The sequence below is a fragment of the Triturus cristatus genome, chromosome 3_1 (assembly GCF_964204655.1).
Source record: "Triturus cristatus chromosome 3_1, aTriCri1.1, whole genome shotgun sequence".
NCBI lineage: Eukaryota > Metazoa > Chordata > Amphibia > Caudata > Salamandridae > Triturus > Triturus cristatus.
The window spans coordinates 854436929-854449164 of record NC_140583.1 but is presented as its reverse complement, the minus strand read 5'-3'; the positions used below and the strand labels follow the sequence as shown (position 1 = coordinate 854449164).

At 42.5% G+C, this 12236-nt stretch overlaps 1 protein-coding gene across 1 annotated transcript in view; it reads right to left on the bottom strand.

Moving 5' to 3' along the window:
* Positions 1-12236, bottom strand: part of LOC146861181 (dynein axonemal heavy chain 11-like) — a 2741463-nt gene that overhangs the window by 458031 nt on the left and 2271196 nt on the right. Inside the window, exon 57 of the mRNA XM_085646213.1 lies at positions 6971-7093. Within this exon, the coding sequence (XP_085502339.1) occupies positions 6971-7093 (123 nt within the window). The remainder of the gene's footprint in view (positions 1-6970; positions 7094-12236) is intronic.

The following is a 12236-nucleotide window of genomic DNA, read 5'->3' as shown; positions in this document are numbered from 1 at the left end:
GACTATGATCAACAGTCAGAAGTAATGAAAGCGAAATTCATATCTAGAGGATACCCCAAAAGATTAGTACGAGACTCATACAAAAGAGCTCGATACTATGATCGCCAAAGTCTTTTGAGAAAAAAAGCCCTCAAACAGCAGAACCGACTCGTGAGGTTAACACGACACAGTACAATGAATGGCATTATATGCCAGATTATCAATGCCAACTGGCATATTTTAAATGCGACAAGAGCGGAATCAGAACATCTACCTAGGCCAATGTTTGCATATCGCAAAAATAAAAACCTTAAAGATCTAGTGACAAGATCACGTATGCCTAGGAACACATCCACTACTATCCAGACTACAATTGGTGGCCTACCTGCTGTGAAAGGAAACTACAAATGCATGTCTTGTCTAGCATGTGAGTCTGCTCTAGAAGTTAGACAATACTCCATAAATGGAGTAAAAATAAATTTACAATGTCTAACCAATTGCAAATCCTCTAATATCATCTATGCCATCCTATGCCCTTGCGAGAAACCGTACGTAGGGGAAACATCTAGGTCAATGGCAACTCGTTTGACGGAACATAGGTCAGCGATTAAAAACAAAAAGATACAAGCGCCGTTAGTCCAACACTTTATTGAGCACAGTCACACTGCAAAAGACATAAAATGGCTGATTCTTGAAAAAATCAACACTAGTGGGACTCAAGGCACTGAGATTCGTAAAAGGAGAGAAGTGTTTTGGATTTTCTCTCTAGACGCTTACAAGAGAGGATTGAATAGTGAGATACCATGGAGCCAAGCCATACGATATAACAACTAAGGTCACACTCCATAGTGGACGCTCCTCTGTCACTGATGCTAATCATCGTTCAAAGTAATAGCTGCGAACGGATGGGTCACCGAATCCATGTAACTGGAGGTTTTACTATAAGCGTTTTATTAACTAACAATAACGCTTTAGGCGCATTAAAAACTAATTGTTACCCCCACATATAATAATACCCCCACATATTATTGTTAAGCCTCTTTATCGGCTAAATGGAGGATCCATTATCACTCCACCAAAAGGTCTATGTCATAGGGAACTGACCAATCATTAAGCAAATCAGAGTATATATGGAGCGTTTTGATGCCTAGTCCCCTTTCTACCTTAATGATTTGTTGGCAACGGGGAGAAAGGACTCAGATGGCGAGGTGAGTGTAATGCGATAACCTCGGCGTTTTAGCTCTGCGTTTCAAGTATAACGCGTCAATCGAGAATTTTAGGTAGTGGAGCATATTTATTTACTTTAATGATATGTTCCTAGGTTCGGCTGAGCCTGACTACAAACCTTCAATTACGTCGCTGAAACAATATAGCACAAAGATGAAACAAGTCGCGTGAAACGAAAAGAACAAACTCACCGGGTAAGATAAAATTAACGCTTGGGGTAAAATTCACACAACATAAACGAGGCTCGGGTATTTTACTCTTACGCACTAGCATCAACCGATTTATGTGTTCCCAATTAGAACCCGTGACAACACGCTGCAGGGTACTGTGAGAATCGTTCAAAACTTACTCCCCCGCTGATACCGGAAAAGCTCTGAACAACGCGCAAACCGGAAAAGCTCTGAATAACGCGCATAATAACTTCATAGCGTGAGTAAGTGTGTTTTTTAATAATCCGGACAGGTAGCTTTAAGTTTTATTTCCCGTTGACAAACTTCATGCTAATTTGTCTTATCGGTCGCATTTCAGTGTATCTATGGTAGGGATCTTAATAACTGCCATAGCAACGTTTAACCACAGATCACGATGACGCATATACACACAATCGAGAATAGAGCATAGGATACAACGTCCGTTACACAGAGGGAACCTTGTTAGCAGGCATATCCATTAAGAATCAGGTAACACTCGCAGCCCACTACGATATCAAGCTAGGAGTTTGATCTATTTTAATTGCTGTGTTGAAGTCTCCAGTTATATGAAGCACAGGAAGTGACCGAGATGAGACATTATTGTTACTGGGCCATTAGACAGTATGGGTGTTACTGTTATGAGATTGTCCGTTATCGTTACTGAGTCATTAGGCACTATGGGTAATACTGATATGAGATTGTTCATCACCCTTACTGGATCATTAGGCGCTATAGGTGCAACCATGATGTTAAAAAACGTAAATCATTAGAATGGTTTAAAATCGTATCTTTTGATTTTGACATAGACATGTTTTTTGTATAGAGATGATGACTGTTTTTTAAAAAAAAATCATTTTGTAAATAGGAACATAGAAATGAAATGTATATAAATGTAAAAATGTATATATGTATAGGGCCGATTTAGGGCCTCTTTTAATATAATGTGCACTTGAATATGTGGAGATGTACAATTGGTTATAGATTATTCTTTTTCTTTATTATGCTTTAGGATTTCTTGAATATCATGGCTGCCTGAAGAAGGCTGATCGCCGAAACGCGCGTAGACTGGAATAGAGAAAAATAGCCATGTTCATTATGTAGTAATTTTTTGTGATATTTTGCAACTCGATTGAAAACATAAAATGTTTGACAAATTGTAAATCATAGATCAATTTAGAACAATTTAGTTACATTGTGTTAGGAAGCTACATTGATACATACATGAATATTGTGTTAGATAAATAAGGGAAAAGAAAAGCCAAAAAAAGTATATAAGTTTACAAAAATATTAAAGAATGAATTTTCAAATCAATCTCTAAGTGTGATAGTTATGCTTGATTTTGGATATTGATCAATTTGTACATCACTACAATTATTTTATGATTGTTTCCTATATATATTTTTTCAGTATTATTTACTTTAAAACCCTGAGATAGGAAACTAAATTAGGGGTACCCTTGTTAAGTTACAAATTGAACAGACTCCTTTGCCATGAAATGCGGTACAAGTGGTCAATGGCAACAACAAAGAAACATGAAGCAGCTGGCTAGGACGGAGTGCCACAAACACAAGGGATATTGCGACTATGGCGCTCCCCACCTGAGGTGCTGAATAGGAAAAATATTAGATAACACTGTCTGTACTATCAAGATTTATTTGGGATATTACCATCATTGGTGGGCTAATATTATCACATGCTTGCAGAAGACAGGCGGGGTTCCAGGCCATATGGGTTATAGAACTAGGCACCTCCTTTAGTTAGTTGAAAGAGCAGCTGACACACAGTGTGGTAGGTGCAAATTTCACTGGGCCAAATGACTTCAGTCTGTGGAGGACAGGCACAGTGTAGTACAACCGAACAGGGATTCATCATTCAAAATAGTTACAATCTGTGATGGTGTTAGTGGTCCTGTTTAGACACTTCATTGCAACAAAGTGATGGGGGCAGCACAGGTGGGAATGTTTACTTAAGTTTGTTCGAATTGGGGGCACTAGAGAGCCCGAGGCAAGATGGCCGCACTATAGTGAGGCTCTGCCGGTCGAGCTAATAATCCGTCATTAATCTGCTGACCCGTTGCACATCGACTCGCTAATTTGACTGCATTGTGTTGTGAATTCACGAAGGAGCCCCCCGGTGCATGCTGGCGTTTTGCCAAGAAAGTGGAGTGCCGAAATCGGGACAACGAACTGCTGACTGCAAGTGCACTGGTGCTCAAGATGGCGGACCGGTCGCGCTGGCTGGGCCTTGGCGCGGATGCGACTGCCTGGCGCCACTTCTACATCGGTGAGCTGGATGTGACATCGGCCTGGGTGGCAGAACAGGTAGATTGATATTCCCAACTGCTGTGCCGGATCGTGTGGCCGCTATGAAGTAAGGAGCCATGGCCGGGAGGACTGTAAGGTGCGGCCGTTGGGGGCATTGAGAGTGCCTTGTGAGCAGCCTGGGACAGTCCGTGACATCATGTTTCCTCAGCCGTGAGAACTGCGGGCGGCCGGGATGACAACGTTCTGAAGATCTGGGTCAGCACGGAGGGCCGGCCTACCCTTGTGCCGAGAGCGGAGGGGCCTTTATATCCTGTAAGGCCTGCGCAGATACAGCATGGTGTGAGGCCTGGCCGTGGGGTTGGAGCAGTCGACCGGCGGTGTCTGCGGAAATTGTACGTCTGCTGGGGAGAGGCAGACATGCCTAAAAGACTGACAAGGCCTGCCACAAGACCTCTTGCCCCAGGTAACTGCGGGGGTGTGCGCATTGGCAGTGGGAGCACTAATTCAACCCCGGGAGGCAGCGCAGGTGAACCGGGGCCTGGCTCTGTTGACGGCGTTGCGGTGCTTGGGCACACCTGAGCAGAGCAGCAAGGGTGCGTATTAATAATTGTCACTCGCAACCCTTTAAAATCCACAAGGAGACTAGGCAGGGCTGCCTGCTGTCTCCAGATATATTCTCCATTGTGATGGAACCATTCGCCTGTGTCATGAGACGGCGAAAAGCGAGGGCGGCTTTGCTGTTTAGTCAGCGTCCATTGATCATCTCCATGTATGCAGATGACATGGTGTTATATATTCGAGATCCAGAGGAGAACTTGCATGCTCTTATTCAGGCATACCTGAAATACTAGCATCTCTCTGGGCTCCGAATCAATTGGGAGAAGTCCTCTATCCTTCTCAAGCCAAAAATATCGCTGTTATCAATGGAGTATCCCTTAGAGTGGACGTAAGAGCCAGTGAAGTACCTTGGGGTATGGGTGCACTTGGATCCTGTGACAGTGTTGCAAGAGAATTATGGCAAGGCTCTATCTACCACGGAGGACCGGGTGGCTAGATGGCTGGGGTTGCCACTCTCCTTAGCTGACAGAATAGCAGTCATTAAAATGGTCCTTCTTCCCTGGTTCTTGTACCTGTTCACTAATGTTCCTATCAAATTAACAAAGAATTTCTTTGCTCAACTCTGTTCGATAGTGTAGCACTTGATCTGGGCAAATAAGGCCCCCAGATGTTGCTGGGGAACTCACAGGGAGGATTCGCGGCCCCCGATTTCTATTTTTATTACTTATGTGCGCAAGCCCAATTTGCACACTATTGGATCTTTCCCTCTCTGTTCCTTCCGCATGTGACGGTAGAAGCTGATGATCTGGCTCCGGATCCTCTGGTGGCTCTCATCTCACGGTTTAAGCTCACACACCCGTTCAGAGACATGTGTCCTGCGGATTGCACAGCGCGAGCGTGGCGGGCGATGGCGAGGTGCGCGGGCAAACGACTGGTGTATGCTCCGGCTCTTCCTCCGCACTACCCCAATCTCTCAGTTACCCAAGAAAAACTAACGCTGGACGCGTTCACAAAAATGGGACTGATTACAATGGGAGATGTTTACCCAGAGGGCAAATTTATCCTGATGGCAGAAATAAAGGATAATCACGAAGCTGTCCCAATGTCAGTCTTTGCATATTACAGGTAGCGGGAAGCCCTAAAAGCTTTCAATGATAAACACCCTGCGGCACCAGACACATTAGCTCCCCTACAGACCTTATTATCAGGGCCTTCACGTGATAGATTGGTTACACAACTGTATAATACCCTGCAAGCTGAAACAGCGTCAGTTTCCAGTCCAGTGCGTGTGCGTAGGGAACAGATGCTTGGTGAGCCTCTGGACGAGACTGATTGGGCTTTTGTTGTGACATGACCAGGAGCCTTACAGCCAACTGTAATTTGTGCATCATACACTTTAAGTACCTCCAACAAATATATTACACGCCACTTCAGCTCCACAGGTATGGGTTGCAGGTAGTTAATAGTTGTAGATGCTGTGGGACGTGTGAGGCTGATTTTCGCCATTTGGCTTGGGATTGTGCTATGGTACATAACTTCTGGTTGTTGGTTACGCAGACTTTAACAAATATGGTGCTGGAGATCGTGGACTGTTCACCCCGGATTTGTTTGCTGAGACTGGTGAAGGGCTTACAACCAAAAAACAGACGGCTGGTACTGATAGCCCTCTTGATGGCAAAAATAAAAGTGGCTCAAATGTGGGATGGCAAATGGGCACAGCAGTTCAAAGATTGGTTTAAGGATCTTGTGTTTTGCAGGGATCAGCTTGCATAGTACCCAGAGGAGCTTCCTGACACCTCCCGGCCAAAATATATCTGGGCACCACTGACTGCCTATTTGCTGACTAGTCCTCAGACTCTGACAGACGTTCTGGACTCACATGAGTTATGCTGATATGTACTGTATAAAATGATGGATTGCTATGCAAACTGAATGTACGCTGCACTAACTAATATACTGTGCGCATGTTGTCACACTGGGAGGGGGGTGTTCTGGGCGTGAACTATTGTCATATATTTTGTGAAACGCAAAAATAAAATAAAAATTAAAAAAAGTTTGTTCAAATTGATAAGGCATATTTATACAGCTACTATGAGACAGGCTGATATACTGATCTGGGGTGCTCAGAACCCTTGTTCAGAAGAGGCAGACCCATGAACAAAAGATGTCAGCCCTCATCATATGGATCCACAATAGTGAAGGTACTCCCATATAATGTGAAGGGTTTTACCTTGGCAGTCAAAAGAGGGCAATATGAAGATCTATAAAATATCTCCAATCAGATACTATAATGCCTTAAAGAAACGCAAATCACATGGCAAGACCACAAGGCAAGACCAGAACAGGATAAAACCTAAAAATCATCTGCGGCACACAATTATAATGGGGTCTCTATCTTCAGAAAACGTCGACTCCTTTTAAATATGTGTGATATTACACCACAGTGGGGTAGTGTTATGCATGGGTATATACTAGTTTCAGAACATTAAAACATGCCTATATTTCATATATTTGAACAGTTTTCATTAGAAAAAAGCTCCTAAATTAGGTCAAATTACAATATAATCTAGAACTCACGATCACAAAAATTTCCAGACATAGCTGGAAGCAGAAACTCAAACCCCCTATGATATCACACTACATACCGGTCTTTTTCCAGAGTGGTAGTGATGGGGCACCAGCTTAGATCATGTATGTGCAGTGGTGGCAGAAGTAGCGTAAAAAGAAAACTGGTAACAGCACTCGATTACCTTCCTTTCTTGAGGGTATGCCTCCCAAGCAAGGGGTCCAGGATAGGGTCGATTGTTTCTTCCAGGTTTTCTATCAGAACAGGATCTCCAACCACAACTGCTTGTTCTATGATATCAACGTACCTAGAGAATACAAACAATGTCCTTTGCATTATAATAGGAAATGTGACTAACAATGGACTCCTCAGTCTGCCAGATGTTAGGATCTTTCACTTGTAAGCCATGGTTAGAAAATCAACTAATCTTGGCAGGAATTAAACCCTTTTGCCCTAAATCAGTGGTGTGCCGGCTCATGGGAAAGTAGTTAATGTCCCATATACAAGTATAATCTGGAAGGAGCCCACTTTGTTAAAATCATCTTCAGATTTGCCACTTTTGCATGTTGTTTAGGAAGGGAGGTCAAGGGCAAACTGGGCACAGAAATGGAATTACTGTCTCACCAACCAAAGCACTGCTTTTCGCGGCCATGATTGAGGTCCACAGATGTGACCATTTGGGACAGTCTAGAGCCTTTGTTGTCCCACCTGTAGCTTTGTGGAATCAAGAATTTATCTTCACCGCTTTTTCTACATGGCGTGCAGTCTTTAAATCCCACTAATTTCAGCACAGCAATACGTTTATTCATATTTTTTAAATCACTTACGGTAATGTGTGTTGCAAAGTAAGAAGAGACATTCTCGCTCTCACATGAGATCAGTGAACCATTCTAAGCAGAATTACAGACAGCATGGTTTTCTTTCATTAAATGTATTATTTAACAATCATTGCTGAGCCATATTACTGTGACAATAGCCATAAAAGGGTGTGCATTTTGTTTTAAATCAACTTGCCCACAGAGAAAAATTTTCCTGAAATCTAAGTGTCCTATCAAGAAATGTATTTTCCTACAAACTCCCTAAATCATCTAATTGGCCAGAAGAGATAATTGACTATTTCACAGTTGTGATTTTCTTGCTTGCGACATTAGCATATTTTACAACTAAATATTTAAATTAATTTTCAATTCATGTTTTAAGGGAGGAACTCATCCTGTTACTCCAGGTTTCACAGACCACTGGCAAATCATTACACGGACAAAGCAGACACGTTGGACTTATACTTAAAACAGAGACGTAGCACCAGCACTAACCCTTTTACTAAACAACAACAATCCAAGAATACTCTAACCCAGCCTCTCCGTTCCTTTCCAACACATTTCACACAATGAATTTATGGACCTGGACAAAGCAAGCAGGCCTGCCGGCAGCCCTTCTAACCCGCGTCCACTGCAAACCTTCAAGACAATTTTTTTAACAACCTCTGCTGCCACTCCAGTAAGAAGAATCATCAATGATTCCCTAACTACCGGAATATTTCCAGAAGAACTTAAAAAGTCATACATACACCCTTTACTGAAGAAAACAGATTTGGACCGGCTGAACGCTAACAACTACAGACCCATTACAAATGGACCCTTCTTGGGCAAACTGATAGAAAGAGCAGCGTTCGCCCAGATGTCACAATTCATTGAAGAGATTGTCATATTTTCAGACTTCCAAACAGGATTCCATCTGGGAAGAGGCACAGAATCTGCCCTCCTTGCCATGTGGGATGACCTGGAGAACACAGTTGACTGCAACGGGGTTGCTGCGTTACTCCTCATGGATCTCTCGGATGCCTTTGACACGGTTGACCATGACACTCTGAAACAAAGACTCTACAAAGACGGCAAAGAGGGCACTGCCTTAGACTGGATCGCGCCCTACATTTGAAACAGAAATAATGTCATCCATACCCCACTTTTCTCGTCCAAATCATACTCCACAAAAGCAGGGGCCCCTCAAGGCTCTATCATCTCGCCCATGCTTTTGAACATCTATATGAAGTCATTGCCGGTACTGATCAATCAATTTCACCTCACATGCTATAACTAAGCAGATGACACACAAATACTCCTTCAACTGAAATGCCCAAAAAGACATTGGAAACTTGCCCATTTTTTGTTGTCTCAGAGCCGTGGATCAATGGATGACTTAGAGCCGTCTCAAATTGAATGCTTCCAAAATGGAAATACTCATGTGTGGCAATTTGAAACATTATGATTCCCTTGCCGCCCGGCCTGATGAACTGGGATCACCACTTAAAGTATCGAAAGAAGTAAGAAACCTTGGAATGACCATGGACTCCAAGCTATCAATGAATGCCCAAGTGGACAAACTAGTAAGATCAAGCTTTGTGACTATAAAAACTCTGCGAGGAATCTTCCCCCATTTGGGATTTCCACACAAGGTCCAAGCTACCATCTCCCTTGTTCTGTCCAAACCCGATTACGCCAATAGCCTCTACCATGGATCACCTTTAACGACCATGAAAAGACTACAACGGATTCAGAACTCGGCTGCCAGACTTCTCTTGCATATCAAACTGAGAGACCACATCTCACCTGCCTTGAAAGCCCTGCATTGGTTACCGGTTGCCAGAAGATCCATGTTCAAGCTGCTTTGTATCAGCCACAAAGCGATACATGGAATGGGACCGCTCTTCATCAGAAATAAAATCACCAAACACATTCAACAAAGTAACCTCCGCTCAAGAGTGGCAGCTCGCATCAAATGCCCAAGGTACAAGAAAAAAACCATGGGTGGCACATCCTTCTCTGTTCAAGCAGCCAAACTATGGAACTCTTTACCCCCAATATAAGATCCATGGACAACCACCTTAGCTTCAGAAAACTACTCAAGAATTGGCTCTTTCCCCACATAAGCACCATACACAAACAGAAAAATACAGCATATCCTTCTGTATATAAGCATTTATTTGTACTATAGATATGTACCTATCTTTGTGTATTGCTTTGTATAAACATGTAGAATAATGATGTTGTTAAAAATAAATAAAATACATTTTTAAGTACAACAACTCTTGAAAACCAGAGTTTGTCTAATAGATCTTTAATCTACATATACTTACTCCCTTAATGCATCTATATACCTTCCATGTACTTGGATCTATATATTTATCACTTTTCTCCTAATAAAGCATTTTCAATGCACTACCCTAGTTCTCATCCTATACTTCTATCAATATCTTTAATCTAAATATACATACCTCCTTTATGCATATTTATACTTTCCATGTACTTATGGATCTCTATGTTTATTACTTTCTTCTATTTCAGCATGTCCAATGCACTAACCTATTTCTCACCCTATACCTCTCTCAATATATCTTCTACCCCAACTTTCTGACTCATCTCAAACTTTTTATCTACTACTTTTTTCAATGCACTACCCTATTTCTCAACCTATACTTCTATCAATATATCCTCTACATCGACTCTCTCATTTATACCAAACCCCATACCACTACTATGATCCCCAAAATAACCCTTTCTAGACTCTCCCCTACTCTGCCCCTCCTTGCATCATCTGACACCTCTTTTTCTTTACCGATCCCCCAAAACAAGCCTTTTTAAACTCTTCCCTCTGACTCTTCCCCTCCACATCCCTTTTACTCATCCCAAGCCTCCTCATACTGATATGACCTCCAAAACGAACACAAAAACGTCTAAATCCATCACTCTTCTATCCCTCCACCATCCTTGTCAATCAAAATAACAGACTAACATGTCCACTTCTCAAATTTCATATTTCACTACACTGATTCACCACTACTCCTTTATGGTTTCCAGAGTAGTGTGCTACTCGCCGAAAAAGCGCTTCAACACCTTATCTGGGGTAGCAAGCACTATATAAATGCAAACCTTTTACCCTCTTCTTTCCCTCCGCTACCCTTCTTTATCCAAATAACTGAATAACAAATTCACCACTCAATTTTCTGTTATATTTTGCCATACACATTTTCAGCACAGATCCTTTACGGGTTCCGGGGTAGAGCGCTACTCGTCAAAAAAGCGCTTCAACACCCCATCAGGGGTAGCAAGCGCTATATAAATGCAAACCTCTTTCCCTCTTCTATCCCACCGCTACCCTTCTCTAACTAAAACACTGAATAACATATCCACCACTCAAATTACTTTAATATTTCACTATACTAATTTTCAACACTAGTCCTTTATGGGTTCCGAAGTAGCATGCTACTTGCCAAAAAAGCGCTTACAAACCCCATCAGCAGTAACAAGCGCTAAAGAAATGCAAACCTTTTTCCCTCTTCCATCCCTCCCCTAACCTTTAAATTCCAAATAACTGACTAATATATCCACCACTCAAATTACTTTCATATTTCACTATACTAATTCAACACTAATCCTTTATGGGCTAAGAAGTAGCATGCTAATCACCAAAAAAGCACTTCAACACCCCATCAGGGTTAACAAGCGCTTTATAAATGCAAACCTTTTTCCCTCTTCTATACCTCTGATATCCTTCTCACTCCAAATAACTGACTAACCTATCCACCATTAAAATTACTTTCATATTTCACTATACTAATTCAAAACTAATCCTTTATGGGTTCCGGCGTAGCGTGCTACTTGCCAAAAAAGCACTTTGACACCTCATCAGGGGTAGTAAGCTCTACAGAAATGCAATTACAATACACAACAATACTAGGACTTTGCTGTTAGAGTAATCATACTTTCATTGCATTACTGGAAGGCTGCTGCTTCGCAAGATGCGTATTTCTTTACTCTCCACCTTGTTGCCATTCTGCACTTATTTCTCTTCTTCTGTGCCATTACTGTAGGAAGGTGGAATCTGACTACATGGTTGCCCCCACTTTTTTTCCTGGTATTTTGATGGTTTTTGATTTAGTTTGGCTGGGAACCTGCTATCCAGGTCACCAGCCTATCTGCTTTCTCTGATAAATTGATTTCATGTACTTTAGGTACACTCCAGATTGGATACTGGGGTACCCTTGTTGAGTCCCTAGTATATGGTATACTATGTACCTAGGGCATAGGTACCTCAGAGGCCTACCAGGGGCTCAAGCATGTATTGTGCCACCCCTGGAAAGCCTTCCAAAATGACACCACAGGTCTGCTACTGCAGCCTGGGTAAGGTGGTGCATGCACCCCTTACTGAGGTATAGGTTCACTATACCTCACCTATCACTGCACATAGAAACCTATCAGTCACCCCTATGGCAGGCCTTATCAATCCTGAAGGCAGGGTGCTTGGTTATATGTGAGAGGGTGCCCAGGCATGAGCTGAGCCCCTCTGCAGCCTTCGGAATCTCCTCTCCGGGGTTGTCAGTGGTGCAGCCTGACCATATACTCAAGTGCATTATATCTAAAACGGTTAATGCTAACTTTGGACTGACTGCACGG